The sequence below is a fragment of the Chlorocebus sabaeus genome, chromosome 1 (assembly GCF_047675955.1).
Source record: "Chlorocebus sabaeus isolate Y175 chromosome 1, mChlSab1.0.hap1, whole genome shotgun sequence".
In the NCBI taxonomy this organism is placed as follows: domain Eukaryota; kingdom Metazoa; phylum Chordata; class Mammalia; order Primates; family Cercopithecidae; genus Chlorocebus; species Chlorocebus sabaeus.
This window is the reverse complement of record NC_132904.1, coordinates 39813738-39835570: the sequence shown is the minus strand read 5'-3', so window position 1 is coordinate 39835570 and position 21833 is coordinate 39813738. Positions and strand designations below refer to the sequence as shown.

At 33.8% G+C, this 21833-nt stretch overlaps 1 protein-coding gene across 3 annotated transcripts in view; it reads left to right on the top strand.

The window, feature by feature from the left end:
- LUZP2 (leucine zipper protein 2) overlaps positions 1–21833 on the top strand; it is a 582381-nt gene that overhangs the window by 474081 nt on the left and 86467 nt on the right. For all 3 annotated transcript variants that reach the window (XM_073017719.1, XM_073017721.1, XM_073017722.1), the window contains exons 8-9: positions 71–145; positions 5510–5677. In XM_073017719.1, the coding sequence (XP_072873820.1) occupies positions 71–145; positions 5510–5677 (243 nt within the window). The remainder of the gene's footprint in view (positions 1–70; positions 146–5509; positions 5678–21833) is intronic.

The following is a 21833-nucleotide window of genomic DNA, read 5'->3' as shown; positions in this document are numbered from 1 at the left end:
TATGACAGATGCTTAAAATATATAGGGAAATTACAAAATGTATCTAGAAGATTTATCTCTTATTTTACAGGCGCAGCAGCTTACTGATCTGGAACAAAAATTAGCTGTAGCCAAAAATGAACTGGAGAAAGCAGCTCTTGACAGGGTAAGTCTACATTCATGAACCATTAAAACTTTAGTTTTAGCAAAAAAAATGTTAAAGTATGTTCATTGCTTTTCTTGATTTATTAATGTGTTTCCAGATGCTGTGTATATAAGATAGTTACAGAATTCAGGAAGGTTTGATATCTTCTTTGGAATCCAATTATTTCTTTGTTTTGCTTCTACAGTAAATTGACTGACGGTTCAGTCTTTGTGAGTTCATGGCTCCATTTTTCACCTCACTAGTATGTTTATTCCATAATACCATGAATAAACATGCTTTAAAACATCAACTAAGGCACTATATATTAACTCTGGGTGACTGAGTTATGAAGCAAAAGGAACTAATTATTGGTATCAAATTGTTATAACCAGTTTTTGAATGTGTATATCTTATCATTTATATTTATCTATATTTGCTTGGAAACATGCACAATAATGCTGAGTACAGCAATGTTTATATTAATAATAAATGGAAGTAATTTAACTGTTTACTATAAGATAATTAATGCACCTATTTTTATATATTTTCTATACTCAAATTTGGAAATAGTAATTAAAACATAATATTAACAAATATACATAAATGGACGCACAATCGCTGCAATATGGTTTAAATCCTAGAAGATCATTAGATTCCCATGATTCTGAAGCAGGCTGGTCTTCTCTGAGTTGTTACCCTCTCTGACTCTTGGAATATTCTTCATGATACTAAGTGTTTTCCCATTTGACTTCATATAATCCTTTTGGTCAATCAATGACTAAATAGTTTTGAAGTGCCTTTTTTGTTGTGGCCATCCTATGCTAGGTACAATGGAAAATAGAAAATATATGAGACAAGGTCTTGGGTCCCATATCTCTCACAATTTTGTTTAGCACTAACAATTAGGAAATAATTGTATGCTGAGACATGAGGCAACAGAAGCACAGAGAATACGTATGTATTTTGTAAGTGCCTGTGGGTCATAGGGCACGGTATAGTCACAAAACACTTTATTTTGCAACTGGAATTTGGCCTGAGTCACAGAGCTCGGGGTTATTGTAGAGTTGTTCCTCCATCTTTAGTTGTACGTATTCTTACCCATTTGATGCTCTTCTCCTCCCAATTCCACCTCCTAACCCCTGTCATTATGTCCCTAAATTTCAGGATGAGAGCCTGATGTTTCAGTGGTTAAATAATGGTCTCCAGAGATGGTTTACTTGTGTTCAAATCATGACTCTTCGACTGAATGATCATGTTCAAATTCCTCAGAATCTTTATGTCTCGTTGGGAATTACAATAAACTTTATTTATAATGGTGATGAGAAAATTACATATAGCCAAAAATTACAGTACTAGGTACAATGCCTGGAAAACATTCAGTAAGTAAGCTTAGAAGTTATTATTGTTACTGAATGAGATCACAGACTGCTCCTCTGTGATAACAATTCCCTCTTTAACCTTGAGATCTTGTCACGCCTTTTGGTAACTGTAAATGCCTTTTATATTACTGGAGGCTGATTTTAACAAGTCACGTGTAAGATACATATGAGGCTCATAAACTGTAGCCATCAAGTAAGATAGAAATGCTAGCTGACTTCAAAAGGATAAAAACTACAGTTTAATGAAATGGATTTTCACCTCTCTCCATCATCTTTATATGAGGTTTTTAAAATACTCTTAGAGTATCTAGTTCCCAAGAATATAATATCTGGAATTCAAATAATCTTAAGTACTTCATACATTTTATGAAAAACTCTTAACACTTCAACTTGATTCGTATGACATATTTAATGAAAGAAGTCTCAGTTTAGTATCTCAGTATAAACAATAATATTATCAAGAGCTAAGAATCAACCTTGAGTTTCCAATCAATTATTTATTTGGCAATACCTTATGAATTATATATGGTTGGCCTCAGCTATTGGAATATAAAAGAAGCCTTATGCTAAGAAAAATCTCTCAAACTTTTACATTAAAAGTATTGGTGTAGTTTCTGTCCCACACAAAATTTCATCCGGGAAAGCATGCATTATTACATCCATATTACAGATGACATAGGTAAAATAGGTGACCTGCATAGACTCCAATGACGGAGTAATAACAGAATGAGAAATCTTTTTGCCACCACACAGTATCTGGCACATAGCAGGAATATAACAAATACTTCTTAATTAAAAATAAAGACTTGACCTAAATGAATAAGCATTCTAGTCATCCTACATACACGGGACCTGAATATCACTGGAGCAGAGGTCCCAAAATATTGAATGACTTTCCCAGGCTCTCTGAGCTGATTTCATGGCAGAAATAAAGTTAGGGAGAAAGCGTTTGGCCTCACAGCCTCTCGTGGTCTTTCCAAAGCCTGCAGTTGAGGACTTGGTGTCTGTATGCAAAAGAATTAAGGTAACATGAAAAATATCTTGTAAAGTTTCATTTGTGTAGAGATTAGATATTAGGGGCACAGTTGTCTTTGCAATGCATATCTTGTTGTCCCCAGACAAAATGCATTTTCTTCTGAGAAAAGTACTAACACACACCAAAAAAAAAAAAAAAAAAAAGAAAAAAACAAAACAAAACAAAACAAAACTATCTCTTAAATCTTCCACCATCTTAGGATCACATATGAGAAATAATTTCTTATAAACTTTTCATATTATATAGTGTAAGTGGTAGTATTTTTTAATATATAAAATAAGTTTCTTTTCTAATATACAAGATAAAATGAGAAATATTTCATTATTTTCTCTTGTAACAGAGCACTAACTTATATTCTCTGGAGGGTTTGTTTAAGTTTTTATATAAAAAGCATGTGTTGTGTTAGAAACTGGTGATGCCACAAAAAGGATATCAGCCTTCAAAAAAGTTTGTTAAAAGTGAACATTAAACATATAAACAACAAGATAATTTGAAATGTTGGTAAGGATTAAATAAGATATAATATTAGAAAATATAATAACAATTTTAAGAAAGACGCATTCCTGGAAAGGGTGATAGGGGCTGTTTCCATGAAAATAGTGTGTGAGCTGATACATATATTTTAAGTGGTAGTTTCTATATGGGTATTTGGAAGAGGGGTTCTGCAAGCAGAGGAAGCAGCATTTGTAAAGGCTGTAATATGGAAATGAGTTTGGGATGCTTGAGGGTCTATATACAAAGGATATTGTGATAAACAGGGCATTTTAGTTAAGGAACTTGCATTTTGCTATCACATTTTGAAACAAGGGGGAAAAGTGGTGTGCTGCAGGGAGCGGAAAGACAGAGCAAAAACAAGACTGGCTGTACATGGTTTACATGATATTTCATTAGGTGACAGCTTGTTTTAGCAAACTTCAAAGTAAACAGCAGCCTACAGTTTAAAATAAATGACACCTAACAGTATAAATAAAAATGTAATGCCATCGTGGTATAAAATCATCCTCTGGGTTTTGCTCATGGAACTGAGTCAAGCCAAATCTGAGTATGAGTAATAGACTCTATTAAGTTAGAGGAACTTAATAGGCATTAGGTAAGTGGTGGGCAATTCGGACCTGAGGGTTTCTCCCATTTTTAGGCCATATAGGGTAACTTCGTGACCTTGTCACGGCATTTGTAAAATGTCATGGTTCAGGTGGGGGTGTCTTTTAGCATGCTAATGCATTATAATTAGTATATAATGAGCAGTGAGAATGACCAGCGGTCACCCTCATTACCTTCTTGGTTTTGGGTATTTGGGCAGGATTCTTGACTGTAATCTGTTTTATCAGCAAGGTCTTTATGACCTATATCTTGTGTTGACCTCCTGTCTCACCCTGTGACTTTTAATGCCTAATCTGGTAATGCAGCCCAGTAGGTCTAAGCCTAGCCCCTATTCAAAATGGGGTTGCTCTGGTTCAAACGCCCCTGACACTATTATCTAACAAGGAAGGCCCATAGGAAATGAGAGTTTTATCAGCGACAAATTTGTTTTTTCCATTATGTGGGGAAATCAAGTAGAGGTATAGGCTAATCTGAGAAACGTAAGAATCTACATTGCTATGGCAATGATTCTAAATACAGAAAGTAGATGCAGAAAGAAAGATGGCAAGTTTCATCAACAGAGTAAACAGACAACCTATAGAATAGGTAGAAATATTTGCAAATTATGCATCTGACAAAGGTCTAATATCTAGCATATATAAGGAACTTAAATTTATAAGAGAAAAACAAACCAACCTCATTAAAAAGTAGATAAAGGACATGAATAGACACTTTTCAAAAGAAGACATACATGTGGCCAACAAGCATATGAAAAAGCTCAATATCACTAATTATTAGAAAAATGCAAATAAAAATCACAATGAGATACCATCTCACACCAGTCAGAATGCCTGTTATTAAAACGTTAAAAAATAACAGATGTTTGTGAGGTTGCAGAGAAAAGGGAAGACTTATGTAGTTAGTGGGAGTGTAAATTAGTTCAACCATCATGGAAAGCAGTATAGCAATTCCTCAAAGAGCTAAAATCAGAACAATCATTTGACCCAGCCATCCCATTAGTGGGTATATACCAAGAGTAATAAACATTTTTCTTCCATAAAGACACATGCATGTGAGTGTTCATTGCAGCAATATTCACAATAACAAAGGTATAGAATCAACCTAAATACCCTTCAATGACAGATTGGATAAATAATGTGTGATACATATACACTATGGAATAGTATCCAGTCATAAAAAAGAATGAGATCATGTCTTTTGCAGGAACATGGATGGAGCGAGAGGCTATTATCCTTAGAAAGCTAATGCAAGTACAGAAAACTAAATACCCACCACTCCCACAAGGGAGCTCAATGATGAAAACTTAGGAACACGAAGAAGAAAACAACAGATACTGGGGTCTACTTGAGGGTGGAGGATGGGAGAAAGGAGAAGAGTAGAGAGGAGTAGAAAGGATAACTGCTGGGTACTGGGCTGAAGACCTGGGAGATGAAATAATCTGTATAACAAACTCTCATGACACACATTTACCTATTTAACAAACCTTCATACGTGCCCCCAAACCTAAAATAAAAGTTAAATAAAGATGGTAACTTTCAAAAAATGATATTTTCGACATCAGAGTAACCTAGAGTATATTTCCTTTCCTGCAAACTATCGTGATGGAAATCATGTTAGTTCAAGAGAAAGTAATAAGATTTATCTTTGTATTTTGGTGTTCAAAATATATCATGAAATGCATTAGCTCCTAGAAACAGACCGAGTGTGGATAAAAAAGTATGTCATAATGAAATTTATATATTAGGCAATTACATTTGAAAACCGATATATATTTTTGTGGGGAGTCTAGGCTAAAAGGAAAGGGAGAATGCAAGCAGATAATCGATGAGCATAGCTAAATATAAATATGTTAATGCCTCTTTTTTGTAGGAGTCACAGATGAAAGCAATGAAAGAGACTGTGCAGCTCTGCTTGACATCCGTTTTCCGTGATCAGCCTCCTCCCCCTTTAAGTTTAATCACGTCAAATCCCACTCAGATGTTACTCCCACCCAGGAATATTGCCTCTAAGCTTCCAGATGCAGGGGCCAAAAGCAAGGTACCTACCTTTTATTTGTGCTTTGTAAAGTAACAGCAAGTAATGTGTTGTCTTTAAAGCCCAGTGTATATAATCACCAGAGTGGATTCAAGTATGATAACAACTCCATTGAAAGATTAGGAGGAAAATGGAAGGTAGTAACCCAGCTTGTAAAATGTCCATAGTCACTGGAAGAATGTTGGAAGGGAGCTTTTCTTTCATAGAGAACCTAGCTGTTTCTTAGGCAGAATCATCTAACTGCTTAACACAAAACAAAAACTAATGATGTTGGAATAAGTTAAAAGAAAATATCTTGTATTACATTGCAATAAACATCACAGGTTTGATATGGAGAGTATTTTCTGGGGTATAAGTATCTTCAGAAAAGTATTTATTTTTTTTTCTTAAGTTCACAACTCTCAAAACTGGTTACACATTAGAATCTTAGTGTAAATATTTTTTAAAGTGTGCTTAGGCGTATTTACATTTAAAAAGCCTGACTCCTGGGAATTTTTCCCCAGACCTGTTAAATTAGATTTTGGAGCTGGGGGGGGGTTAGACTCCAGTTATCAGTAATTTTTCAAAGTCCCAGGGGACTTTAAGGTGCATTTAAGGACAACTCATATGAGCAAATCTTCCTCCAAATTCCCTCCACCAACCTACTTTAGACAAAACAAATAACATTTAATGGTGCTTTTGTTTCAATCTTCAAAAACTTAAATTTGTAGGTCCTACACTGAAATAAATCCTGACAGCCAGAAATCATCTTTGGAGAAAGGAGTTTTGTTTTGGGCACTATGTTGGAAAGATCTAGTTCTCTGATCACTTGTCTGAGCTTCACTTGTTATTCAAATGAGTGCTATGGATACCAGACTGACTTCTAAACGCAAATCTCAAGGGTTGAGCGCAGAAAAACTTAAGAACCACTCATGCAAATACCTAATGATGTGTTACATCTGACTTTCTTACTGCTTATTTCTGAGATTTACTATTTTTGAATTAAAGTGGGTAGATTAGGGAAATGCTACTTTCAGGATGGAGAGTCAGAAATAAGTAGAATGAAATAAATCTTCTGACGTACTGTTTTTATCTGTAACTAGTCAACTTATGAACTACAAAGATTTAATCTGTGTGAGATCCTTATGTAATATTAATGTTTCTCTTTTAAAAATTATTCAAAACAACATAATTTAACTTTATTATATTATTGTCTGTGTTTTTATATGTACTGAAGGACTTCTAAGAATTTCAAAGCTGATTTTTCTCATTAGTTTTGTTCTGCCTTTTCACTGAAAAGTAGAGATTCAAAGTGTTTGTTTACCTAACAAAACTCAGGCAAAATAAGTACATGATAATGTAGTTTTTTAGTGTTCATCATGAAACATTCCGGGTAAGTTCTTTGAAACTGGTCATTGGTGAAATGCACAGCTGCAGACCGCCTTACCCATCTGTCAGGAAACCACACCCTTAGTCCTCTTAGTGTTAAGCCTCCAAAGGATGAGGAAAGGTTCAGTCTCATTAAGACTCATGACTTTGGACAAAACAGCTTTGTAATTTTATGGGCACATTATATTTGTTTCCAACTCAAAATATATCTGTTTAAAGTCATTATTACAACTAGACTGTTTTTGACCCTGAATAGGTGGAGGAAATTACTAGTTGTTGCTGTAACTAGTTTTCTATGAATAAATGTATGCCTTGTCTTCAAAATAAATAATAAATATTTATTATTTATCTTGACTTATCAGAAAAAAAGATAGAAAATCATTTAGAAGACCATAGTTTGGTGATTGCCTATTTAAAAAAAAAAAAAACAAGAAAGTCAATTGTTTAAGATAGAATTTAGTAAGTCTAATTTGATGTACTATAGAATGTTCTGTTTTACAAAGATGTCCATTAAAAGTTTGGATGCTGTTTAAGTTTTGCTCATATTATTTATCTTTTTAATAGTGGTAAAATTGTAATTTTTGTATGCTTGGGACTTAATCCCTAAGCAGTACCCTCACAAATAATATTTTTAAAATCTTGAATAATATAATGTGATACAGGTGTGTATAATAAAAACAAACATTTCAGTCATGGAATAATTATTCTCTATATCCAAAAAGATGACTCATAAATGAGGATATTTGACTGGTCTCAAGTTCTTCAGAACTGGCTAAAATTAGCCACAGTGATATGCAGTGCCTGGTGAGAGTTGTAAGACAATCCTATCACAGGACCTCTTGGTGCCTCAGTTTCCTTAGTGCCAAACTCAGTGTTATTGTGATGTGAGTACTCAGAATAATAATTCTTCTAATTTTCCATAGTATCTGGCCATCTTCATCTAATTTCATTTGATTTTTATTTAGAGAGGTCTTACTTTTTCCTAATATAAATCCTTACAGTATGCAGTTTTAAGCAATTTTCAGCTCACGTATAGAAAAAGACAACATAGTGACCAAAATATGTTATTCGTTTTTTCTTCTAGGAGATTGGGTAAAGCAGCCAAATTTTTTATTCCTGAGCATGAATGAGTCAATATTTATATGTGTGTGTTTGTGTCTATATATTTATATATGTACATATATATGCAAATATTTTATATATAATTTTATATAATATATTATATTTGATATATGTGATATATTTTATATTATATCTAATATATCATTATATTATACATAATATATAGATAATATATTTAATTAATATATAATTATATATTTATATAATATATATCATATATATTATATATAAAATATATAATATAAAATGTTTTATATAATATATTACGTATATTATATAATTTTATATAACATATATGTAAGGTATGTTATATATCAAATATATATTTATAGTATATATTATATACATACTATATTATGTATTGTAAATATAATACATATAAATATTTATTTGATTATATATAAAATTATATAATACACTATATATATAATTGTGAATTTTAAAAGTCACAGGTTCACGAAGGGAGGAGTACAAAATTGCAAGGGTTTATTAGAAAAAGGTTAAAAATAATTAATGTATTAGTACTCCCACCATTTAAATTTATTGTTTTTATTATGGTGCATACCTGTTACATTCACTGTTAGAACTACAGCTTAAGTTTCTGCGGAGAATCTTCAACCAAACCCATCAGATACCCTTTCATCATTGCCCTTTGTAAAATCGAGGTGCCGGTTTCTCTCTAATTGGAGTGAATTGTTTCTTACCCTCCCAGTTAGAATTATTTTTTCTTTCTTCAGTGCTTGCTTTTACAGCTGAGTGTTTCCTACTCTTGGCCCTTGGTCATCCCTTGAATGTTATGTCTGCATATGTCTTCCTTCTTCAGAGAGATGACTGTGCTGAGCTCATTGATCTATTTAACATTATTTAGTGTCCAGAATGATGTTTCTAGAAAATTCATTTGACATACTTGTGTTATGCCCTTCTTCTTCTTATAAATTGTCTTATAAATTTCAAATGACACTTGTTATATACCCTTCTTCTTATAAATTTCCTTATAAATTCTTCTTAGAAATTTTACTTATTTGGAATTTAGAAAATTATATATTATTATTTGTTTAGTGCTTTGTATTCAACTACATTGTTTTTCTTCTATGTACCAGTACTCTGCTGGTAACTAAGACAGCACATTTGAAGTGACACAGCTCTCAACTTTTGGAGATTGAAGCCTAATTTTCTGTAAGAGACAACAAGAAAACTGCAGGATTTATTCTTAGTAGTAGATCAGGTTATTTTTTGTTTGTTTCCTTTTTTGTTTTCTAGATACTTGGATACAAATTCACAGGAGATGATGTATCTTTTATGTCTTTGTTATGATATTATATGTTTGTTACATAGAAAATAATATTCTTTCAAATATATAAAATGCCAAGGTAGAAACCAGGGGATCCAATCTGCATTTTGCATGAAATGACCCCAACTACTGTAGAAACAAACCATGTGACAATCTTGTAACCTATGTAGGAAAGGATGGTGACCTACTTTATGTCGCCGACACTGGAAATAGGATTCAAAATGTTATTGAGTCATAAAATTGTAATGACCTAGTGACTAAATGGAAAGCATGAAGGGAAGAAATCAAGAATAACAGTCCTTGCATTCATCACTATGATGTAAAGGCAAGAGGAGGTTTTAAAAGGGAAGTCAAACTGATTTGTTTTTAACCTGCTGTGTTTTGAATTTCCGTCATAATACCAAGTGCCCATATCCAGTAGATGATTATGTATTTAAATCTGGAAGTGAGGTAAGACATCTGAATAAAAATATAAGATTAGATATCATCACAGTGAATAGGGTTAAATATTGGAAATAAATAAAATTACCTGAAGAGACGGTATGGAGTGAAAAGAGGTGAGGGCTGCAAAGACACTCAGTATAAGAAGTAACATGAGTATGGATTTATGTGTAAGCTAACAGATGGAATGTTTATGACAAAAGTGCATTTATTCCCATTATTTTGCTGAGATACTCTCTCATGTATATTTAAACTGAGAGTCATGATTTTTCTATGCCTATTTTGCTAATGCAAAAAATAGAGCGTGCATGTGTATATTTAGAATGATAAATACTCCAGTGGTCTGTTGAAGCTGACTCATACATGCTTGCAAATGTTGACTGTTAAATTTACAGAATTTGTACTATTCAACTGTTTAATTGGCATTTTTAACAGGCATTATTAAATGTTATATATTTAATGTTAAACATTTAATGGGAATTATTAAATGTTATATATACTTACAATTAAATAAATTCTACCAATGGCAGTGTGGTAAATACCAAAGCTACTACGTAGTGCTATAATCTATGCTGTTAAGGATATTGTATATTTTGCATCTGTATAGTGGAAATACTATATAATAGTGTATTACTGCATATCTCTTTGCAATTTGTGTTCAATGACATCATGTTAGTAGATTCAAATTCATAGTATTTATACTATAGAAATTGACAAACACTATAAATTAGGATCCTCCTAACCCACAGAGCTAGTGAATAGCATGCCTGTGTGTGTATGTGTGTGTGTGTGTCTTTGTGTAACATTTAAGACAGGATTAATTGGCATTGTAAATAATGTACAAAAAAAGTGACTAATATTTTTTCTACTGCTGTGTGGTAGAGCTAGATGCATAGCAGTGCTCAGAAAAGGCAAATTAATAAAAAAGCTTGTGTAATTAATGGCATTCTGAAAAAACTCATTTTGTATAACTATTACAATACCTAATTATATTCATTTTTTATAAAATATATACTTTATAGAATTTGGAAAAAATAAATATAGGAGGAAGAACAGAAAACATATCACCAAGAATCCTACCACTTTTAGTTTAAAAAATATGAATTAATACACAGTAATATGTTTGGTGTTTACATTTGCATAATGGAATGTTTAAGAGGTAGGATTCATTAGTCAGACTAAGTAAAAATCTCTTTTCTGCTACTTTTTAATTTTAATGCCTTGATCAGATGACTTAACTTTTCTGAGACTCATCTTTCATGTCTATTAAATGGAGATAATTACAACACCAACCTGAGAAAGTTGTTGAGGAGATCAAATACGAAAATTCACATAAAACATTAGCATATGTTGTGGTGCCTGACACATATAAAGCAGTCAATAAATACGTGAAACAAGTATTAGGATCTCTTAAAGCCAAGATAACATGAAAACACTTGAAGAAAATTTTTAGTAGGATGTTACTTTAACTTTAAATAAAGTTATACTGTTTACATTGTATTAGTTTTCAAGTGTTACAATACATTAATTCAAAGAAGTGTAACTTCAGTTTTTAGCATAAAAGTATAGCAGAATCCTTACAATGCGTTTAGTGTCAGGGATCATAATAGTACATGTCATAAAGAAAGGAGAATGTTTAAAGACACCAGAAATGGAAAGCGATTCAGATAAGCAATGCAGACAAACAGCATTAAAACTGTGCTATGAAAACCCATATATCACCCCATCCCAGGCTATTACCATTTCTTTTCTTTTTCTTTTCAACTCACTGCCTTAGTTGCAGTTTATTTTGTTGAAGGTCACAACTGTGGTGTCTACTTAATTGGAAAAGGATGATGTATTAATTTTTGTTTAAATTTGTTGGAAATGCCAAAGTCATTCCAGGGCAGCAGGATGTGGCTCTCTTTAGGAGCTTAAAGACTTGCAAGTGAAAGCTGAATTCTTCTTAGTGTCTGGAAGTTTAGATAGGTCAAGGTACATTTTTCTTGTCCTCTTTTCTGCCAAAAATCTGTTACAAAGTAGTTTTTAAGAAACCTCAAAACAGTGCACCTGGAATCATCATAAGCCAAGGTTCTGAGCCTAGGCTGCATCTTCAAAAGGTTACAGGCTTCAAAAATGCTTACACCTGGGTGTCAATACTCCCAATTCTGATATAATTTAGCAGGCATTTAGGCTAGTTTTGGAGACTTTTTAAAGACCTCAGATGATTCTAATTTGCAGCCAAGGTTGAACATGAGTAAGATCCTTATTTTAGAAATGAGAGAGGACTCTAAGAAGTAAGCTTGCCTCATCTCTCTACTTCTCTGCTTCTAGAAGAGATTTCTCAGGTAATGCAGAGGTGATCAATTTTAAACAGTTGTTTTTCCACCTGCTGTCCGTTGATAGCTAACCATTTAGTTATCTCCAATATTTACCACCTGTTGACATTCTTTCAGTGCTACAAATGTATATTTTATATCTTCAATGATCAGGATTATTGTGAAGATAAAAGTAAAGGTATCAGTCTAAAACATTTTTGCAAAATAACATTACATTTGAGAAATTTTGTTTGTATTTTCTTTGGGGCCTTGGAAGCTTGAATGCCTGGTTTAATTACTCCCAAATATATGTGGCATTTCCAGGGCAATTAATATTTTAAGTAGAAATATATAATATTTTACATGTTGCTATATAAAAATGTATATTATATGTGCACATAAGTATTTTTATTCTTATATTATGAATTATAAAAATATATTTAAACTGGTAAATACAAAAATTGAGCTCATGAGGACTCTATCGTTTTATTTTTAGTAATGGTATACAGGTTTGTATCTAGGAATGGTCTGAAATAACCTTCTAAGTTTTCATTTACTCATCATTCCTGATACATATTTAATTTTTAAAAAAAAAGCTAGTCATGGAACTTGATTACTTGCATATATCTATGAATGGCTTCCAAAGACATTTGTTAGAGAACTGAGGATACAATTTATTTAATCCTAAAATTAAAATAAATTTAAACAAAACATTCTTGGTGGGAATGTTATTTTATGTAAGTCTAGGAAGTCATATTTATAATTCAGAGAAAATGTCATTACTTGATATCTTCTGTGTCACAAAAGAATGTTCACCAGGTTCTATTTTTATTTCCCATATTTTTGTTAGAATTTCCTGGACACTCATCAAGTAGCAATTACTTTTATGGTACCTCCATTGTAACAAAGATTAAGTTTTTTAAAATGTATTTTATTTACTTGTATTCATAGGTAAGAAGAAGCCCAGCATCCCTTCTATTAATTATCAGTAAAAGCAGCATTTTGGTTTTGACACTAGAAATTCTTACTCAACTCTTCTTTTGTCTCTTCAAATGTAAAAGGTCTGAACCTGAAATACTCCATCTACAGCTGAACCTGAAAAACTCCATCTACAGCAGATATATTTCCTTTTATACTTGCAAAAAATGTCTATAAGGAATTTAATAAACTTCATATTGTCATTGTAAATTATCAGTATTTCTTTTCTCTCCAGATACCTACTTTTTAAATTTTCATATATTGAAGCTACTAAGACTCTACTAAAATTTTTTAAACAATGAAAAGCTGACAAGACTAAAGTTTTAAGAAGATAAATCCAGCAGTAGTATAGAGAAAAGGGCTAGGTGAACAGCATGTATGAACAAACACAATTTGGGGGAAAATAGTATATTCTTGGTGAGAGACAGTGAGTGGCAGTGGGGAAGGAGAGAGAAATGCTAACGACATGAAATTTGGAGATATTTGTGAGGAAGTGGAGATAGGAAAACTACATTTTTTTTTTTTTTTTTTTTTTTTTTTGAGATGGAGTCTTGTCACCAGGCTGGAGTGCAGTGGAGCGATCTTGGCTCAATGCAACCTCTGTCTCCCGGGTTCAAGAGATACTCCTGCCTCAGCCTCCCAGGTACCTGGGACTAGGTGCCACCATGCCCAGCTATTTTATTTTATTTTATTTTATTTTATTTTATTTATTTATTTATTTATTTTTTAGTAGAGATAGGGTTTCACCATATTGGCGAGGCTGGTCTTGAACTCCTAACCCTGTGATCCACCCACTTCTGCCTCCCAAAGTGCTGGGATTACAGCTGTGAGGCACGGCACCCAGTCAGAAAACTGCATAATTGTTTTTAAGGAAATTGGCTATGAAGAGAAGAGTGGGAAAATGCAGTGGGGGAGGTTCTTTGTAGAACGGAAAGAGATTTGAGTATAATTTTAGAAATAAGAAAGGGAATGAATAAAAAAATATATTGACCATATTGAAGGCATAAAATAGAGATATATGATAAGGATGCAAATTTTCAGAAGCAGCAGCAAGAAATATGAAGAGTATAAGATGATGGCTGGGTGCAGAGGCTCACACGTGTAATCCCAGCACTTTGGGAGGCCGAGGTGTGTGAATCAGCTGAGGCCAGCAATTCGAGACCAGCCTGACCAACCCCGTCTCTACTAAAAATACAAAAATTCGTTGGAAGTGGTGGTGCATGCCTATAGTCCCAGCTACTCAGGAGGCTGAGGCAGGAGAATGTCTTGAATCTGGGAAGCGGAGGTTGCAGTGAGCTGTGATTGCACCACTACACTCCAGCCTGGGTGACAGAGCCAGACTCTGTCTAAAAAAGAAAATAAAAAAGTACAAGGTGAGGAGTTGGACATGAAAAAGAGTAGGGACATATCAACTTTTGAGATTAAGACAAGTTGGTAAAGATGAATGAAGATATAGATAGATTTAGATGCAGATGGAGAAAAGGTCTAAATGATACCGCATGACCTTTAGTTTATCAGTCAAAATTAGACTTTCCCTGACTCTGGAGAAGAAGCCTGACATGCTCCACAAATGTCTTTGCAAACCTTGATTTCTCTCTGTCACATTCACCCTAATCCAATTTCTAAATCCCCTCTATAGCGTGCCTGTGAGCATCCTGCTTTGTTCTGCAATCGAAAGAGGAGGGGGTGGGAATATGAGAACATACATTTCCTCAACTGCTTCAAGAGATGGGCTTAGGAGACATGAGATCCAATCAAACGAAGGGTTACTTCAAACAAAATTTACCAAAAGAAAAGCAAAAAAATATACAAAATGATGATATGGATTAAAACTTAAAAATAATTTCAAAACACAGTTAATACATTCATGTATGTTTAAGGAAATTTAAATTTGTAAACAAAATTAACTATGGGATTGAACTCACATATAGTTCAGTAGTGCCTTATATTCCAAAACTATCTTCGTAAAGACAGGGGTAGGCTCTGATCTTTTCTGCCTTATAGGATTGTAGCAGATGTAGAGAGAAGCTGAAAATACTTCTTTCAGTTATTGGTTTATGCTGATTTCCTTTTTTTTTTTTCTGTTAGTATGTATTACTTTTTAATTTTTTTTAATTTTTATTTTTTATGATACTTTATGTTCTAGGGTACATGTGCACAACGTGCAGGTTTGTTACATATGTATACATGTGCCATGTTGATGTGCTGTACCCATTAACTTGTTATTTACATTAGGTATATCTCCTAATGCCATCCCTCCCTCTGCTCCTACCCCACAACAGGCCCTGGTGTGTGATGTCCCCCTTCCTGTGTCCAAGTGTTCTCATCGTTCAGTTCCCACCTATGAGTGAGAACATGCAGTGTTTGGTTTTCTGTTTTTGCGATAGTTTGCTGAGAATGATGGTTTCCAGCTGCATCCATGTCCCTACAAAGGACATGAACTCATTCTTTTTTATGGCCGTATAGTATTCCATGGTGTATATGTGCCACATTTCTTAATCCAGTCTATCAATGATGGACATTTTGGTTGATTCCAAATCTTTGCTATTGTGAATAGTGCTGCAATAAACACACATGTGCATGTGTCTTTATAGAAGCATGGTTTATAATCCTTTGGGCATATACCCAGTAATGGGGTGGCTGGGTCAAATGGTATTTCTAGTTCTAGATCCTTGAGGAATCACCACACTGTCTTCCACAATGGTTGAAGTAGTTTATAGTCCCACCAACAGTGTAAAAGTGTTCCTATTTCTCCACATCCTCTCCAGCACCTGCTGTTTCCTGACTTTTTAATGATCACCATTCTAACTGGTGTGAGATGGTATCTCATGGTGGTTTTGATTTGCATTTCTTTGATGGCCAGTGATGATGAGCATTTTATTATGTGTCTGTTGGCTGCATAAATGTCTTCTTTTGAGAAGTGTCTGTTCATATCCTTTACCCACTTTTTGATGGGGTTGTTTGTTATTTTTCTTGTAAATTTGTTTGAGTTCTTTGTAGGTTCTGGATATTAGCCCTTTGTCAGATGAGAAAACAGAGATATAGACTAATGGAACAGAACAAAGCCCTCAGAAATAATACCACACATCTACCAAAACAGAGATATGGTACTGGCTTATGCTGATTTCCAATGGTCCTTGTGAGGTATTAGCAAGTGCCATTAGGTGGACACCCTGAGTATGTTGGGTTCCCTCTTTAACACCACTGTCTTGGAGAACTGTGTTAAAATCTGTTGCAAAATATCTGATACCCAGTGCCAAGAATTATTTGTAAGAGCACTGATTTGGATTTCAGCAGACCAGTTGCAAATCCTGATTTCTGCTAATTATTCAATACACATATGATGCCTTGAACAATTGTACTAGAAATTTTGATTATTCATTTGTGGAACAGAGCAAGCAATACAAAACAGTGAGCCTAAGAAATCAAAATGAATATGTACTAAATTTATAGTATGATTGAAGATATGTAGTGTGTCTAGCATTTAAGAGCATAGACTCTAAGGGCAAACCGCCTGAGTTTGAACCTGTACTCTGCCACTCATCAGCTGTGTAAAAGGGGAAACTTTTTGAACCAGTTCCTCACCAGTAATGTGGGGATAATACCGTTTTTCTCAAAGTGCTGTTATGAGGATGAACTGAATATTATTATTTTGGACTTATTTGGCTTAATATTATATGATTATGTGATCATCTCTAGGGAAGTGTCATCAAAAAGATCTAAATAAAGTTTGACAATAAGAAAATAATTTGAACATTCACCCAAATAATTTTCATAGCCGGGCGCGGAGGCTCATGCCTGTAATCTCAGCACTTTGGGAGCCTGAGACAGGTGGATCACCTGAGGTAAGGAGTTCGAGACCAGCCTGACCAACATGGTGAAACCCTGTCTTTTAAAAATGCCAAATTAGCTGGGTATGGTGGTGCCTGCCTGTAATCCCAGCAACTCGCAAGGCTGAGGCAGGAGAATCGCTTGAACCCGGGAGGTGGAGAGGTTGAAGTGAGCCGAGATCGCGCCATTGCACTCCAGCCTGGGTAACAGGAGCAAAACTCTATCTCATAAAAAAAAAAAAAAAAATTAATTTTCATAAAAGAACTTCCAAAAACAATTGGAAGCATAAGATCTTTATAGTTTCTAAAAAGGAATAATATCATTTATACTACAACTGATGAAAGACCAGATAATTATTTGTTACATTGATCCACTCTCAGTGTACTATGAGTTGGATTTAAATGTTTCAGAGAAAATTGGAAGCAGTAGCCTTGCTTTCATCACCATATGGAACATATTGATATTTAGAAATTTGTGAAATCACAACAGTGTGTGTGAATCTTCTACAGTGCTGGAATTAGGCTTTCCTATGACATATGTGGTTCTCGTTGATCTCCACTTTATAAAAACAAGAATATTCTGAGTTTTTGTAGCTACCTAACCTAAGAAGTTATCCACATCAATTATACTCTAAAATCAAACTTTTCTCTTTTTCAGGATATTGTACAGTTTTTTTTAATAACTAAGATACATGCATACAATTTTAAGTTTGTCACTGTTTTTGATTGTAGTACGATAAGAGAGGATAGATAGATGTTTTATATATAGATAAATAGGAAGACAATTTAATGTAACATTCATAACAGGTTGTCAGCATATAGTCACTCACAGAATAGTCAATTATAATCTATTTACAATTGCTCTGATACGAATTTAGGAGGATTCTCTTTTTCCATTATCTCATGGAAGTAATTGGTGATTTATTTATTTTTTATGTAACTCTAGCATATGGTTTATCAGATTGGTTATAAAGACTGAACAACTTGAGCTTTTAAAAAAAAGACTATTCGACTCAATATGCCAAATATTGAGCAGAATGCCTGAAACACATAGTAGGTATGTGAGAGGACTATTCCAGACATATGCCAATGGAAAGACAAATGCAAAGAAATTCACTATAAACTTGTTCAAAAAACCAGTTAGTCATGATTTAACACTATGCATCTCATCTCACAAGTAAGATTGATTTCAGAATAAAAAAAGTTATCTTGGAGAATTTGAAGAGCCTAATTAACTGGATTCCAAATACATTCTTAGATTATTATTTTTTTAAGTGAAAGTAATATTTTTAGAATGTTAATGCCATACATTCTTACATACACTTTGTATTTTATAGTTTATCTCCTCTCAATTGCTCAATAACAATAATAATATATTTCATTTGCATAGTTTTTATGAAAATTGCTGTGTGATGTTTTGTATCATCACAGTATACCCAGCAGGTCTTACTCTAATGATTTTAATTAAATAAGAAACTGGAACTGAGTGCAGATTTCTTTCCTTTTTTTTTTTTTTTTTTTGAGATGGAATCTCTCCTGCCTCAGCCTCCCAAGTAGCTGAGACAACAGGTGTGCACCACCACACCTGGCTAATTTTTTGTATTTTTACTAGAGACAGGGTTTCACCATGTTAGCCAGGATGGTCTCAGTCTCCTGACCTTGTGATCTGCCTGCCTTGGCCTCCCAAAGTGCTAGGATTACTGGTGTGAGCCACCAGGCACAGTCGAGCCCAGGTTTCTTATTCCAGGTTAGGTACAACAAATCACTCACAAAATGAACATTAGCTAGACTCTCAAAAATTTCCTTATCAAATGGAGTGAACACAAATATGCAGTGTTTCTTACACTCTCATAACACTGTTAAAATTTATAGAGCACTTATTTTATGCCTTGCTCACTGCTAATGGCTTTGCACAAGTTTTCTCAGTTAAAATCAAGAAAATTGTAAGATAACATTGATAGTACTCTGACAGTATAAGCAAGAAAACCAAGGCTTACAGAAGCTAGAATCCATACTAGCTCTCAAAACAAGATCAATGGCAACTTAACTCTTGGAGTCAGATATATCTGGCTTTGGAATCTAAGCATCTAATCATCACTTCATGTCTTCTGATGTAGTTCCTACATCAACTCACTTGTGCTTAGAAAGACATGTAAAACATATTAGAACATTTTCCTTTAGTATTAATTCCATTACAATTGTCTCCAAAAATAAGTAATTGCAATTTTAAAAGGTAACATTTATTTTAACTCCAAGAAAGTACTAACCAAGATAACAGAGTACATCTACAAATTCTTCAAGGGTTCAAGGGTCAAAGTTAATTATACAAATCTGCTTCATTTTTTAACATCCCCTGAACTATCCCCCATGTGAAAGAATGCATGAGGGAGGTAAGATCTCACAGTGTGTGTTAAAGCCAATATTTCTTCTTCAACCTCCTTTTAATAGGCGAAGTTTATAACATGATTCTGGAAGAAAGAACATGAATAGCATTAGAAGGTAACATTTGTATTCAATGGGAAGCAAGAGAGTCTATGTCTAGATATCCCTAATCAAACTCTATTTCCTAGGTTTCTGCAAAGGAACTTGTAGTTCAGAGATAAAATCATGTTTTCTCACAACTTTCTAAAGGCCCCACAGCCAATGTTCTTGTTACTTTATTATAAGACATGTTGTAATGATAGAAGAATCCATGGATGTAAAATCTCCATGCCTATATGCAAAGAGTAATTTAATTAACTATATAAAATATGACAATGTAATGTGGTCCTTTATGAAATAGTGTTAAAAAGGACACGATTATGCATTTTATTATCATAAGATTCTCTTAACAACTCTGAAAAGCATCAGCATGGCCTTAAACTTGAATATGTTTTTCCTGAATCATACATTTAATAACTATATATGAAGTACTTTGAGTATACAAACCATTGCTTAGGGATTTGTGTGCTATATTTCTTTTAGTTATTGTAACTATCTGTAGGGATACTATCTTTTTACATTCAAGAAGCTGGATAGCAGAGTTTTAGAAGTTATCTTCTAGGCTTTTTGTATTGTGTTGTGTCCTCCAAGAAGACACAAAATAGAATTAGATTTGTAAGAGGTCTATTTGGGAAAATGCCTGTGAGAGAAAATAGGGAGGCAGACACAGGAGGCTGGAAGAGCCATCAGATCCCAGTGCAGATCTGATCACTCTGGAGCAGTGAGGGAAGAAAGAGGGTCTGGATATAAAAAGGCTTAGATTCCTGTGCAGTTAACAAAAAAAAAAAAAAAAAAGAAAGAAAAAAAGAAAAACAACTTTGGCAAATGTCAATGGGAAGTCATTGAATAAAAGCCACCCATCAGAAGAGTCCCCATATTTTATGGGAATGGGCTACCTTGCTAGCCCCGTCGCATCACATACTGGGGAAGTCACAGCTTAGCAAATGAGGCTTTCAGTCAATTATGTTCCCCGCAGTGGGAAATCTGAGAGGTTCCATGTTGGTGGACCGTATTTTGCTCATTATGCTGGAACAAATCTCACATTCCTAAAGACTGTCAGTTTCTTGCTAAATTATAGCTTCTACATTTCAGGGAAATATAATGTCTTTCAAATTTAGGATATCTTCATTATTTATTTTGTTTAATAGCTGAAGAAGCTAATGTTATGGGAGACGAACAGAATAGCAAAACTCGGACGCTTGTGATATGAATCCAAAGGTGTAGCATTAACTGCAGACAGTATAGCTTGCTTCCTGTGTGGAGATAGAACAGACAAATATGGACTCTGTGAAAGCCATCCTGATGCTGACACTTTTTTCCTATATCTTTCAGTCAGGAACAAAGCAAAATGAATTATATGAACAACTGGGATACGGTGAAACTGAGCTTCTCAAATTTCTAGATGTCTGGCATTTGGGTTATATTCAAAGAGATATGCTGGCCCATTTGTTCAAGTCACTAAGCTAAACAATGTAAGGTTAAGATATTTGACTTATGTCATCCAACTAATAGAAAACAAGTTTTAAACTAAGGTCTGGTAGTTCTAAAATCAGGGGTTTTGTTTGTTTGTTTTTTGTTTTTTGTTTTCTTTCTATACTAGTATTGCTAATCATATGTGATATATACACAACTATGTCTGGTGATACTCAACCTAGTTACTCTGATGTCTTCAAAATGTAAAGAGTTTGGTCCTCTAGAAAATGCAGGCTTTCAGTTCTTTATCAAAAGGAAGAATAATTGTTAGGCTTTAGAATTGTGTTCTTCTTTTCTCCATTCTTCCCTCAGTTTCACTTTTCTTCACCTTTTTCAATATTTATCAGGTGTCACCATGTGTAAGACACATGGAAAAAAGGGGAAGAAAATGTTACAAATCATATGTAATCTATCTATCTAATCCTTTCAATAATTTCATCTATGTACATATATGAAACAAAATATATATTTATATTTTAATAAAATTCTGAAATATTTTCTATTTTAGTAAAAATACATTTAATTTAATGTATTTTTTCAAATGTGAGATATTTGAATGACTGCAAAGAATTCTGCTGAATATTCATATTTTTATGTGAACATAGACTTCTCTTCCTGTAGTTTTTATCTCACATAACTATCTTTTGCCCTGGGGTGCATGTACTTTGACATCTTTATATCAGTAAAAAATTATAGTAGATAATGAGGCAGATAGAAAGTGTGACAGCCTTAATTAAAATTGCTTAGAAATATATGGTATCGGCCGGGCGCGGTGGCTCACGCCTGTAATCCCAGCACTTTGGGAGGCCGAGGCGGGCGGATCACAAGGTCAGGAGATCGAGACCATGGTGAAACCCCGTCTCTACTAAAAAATAGAA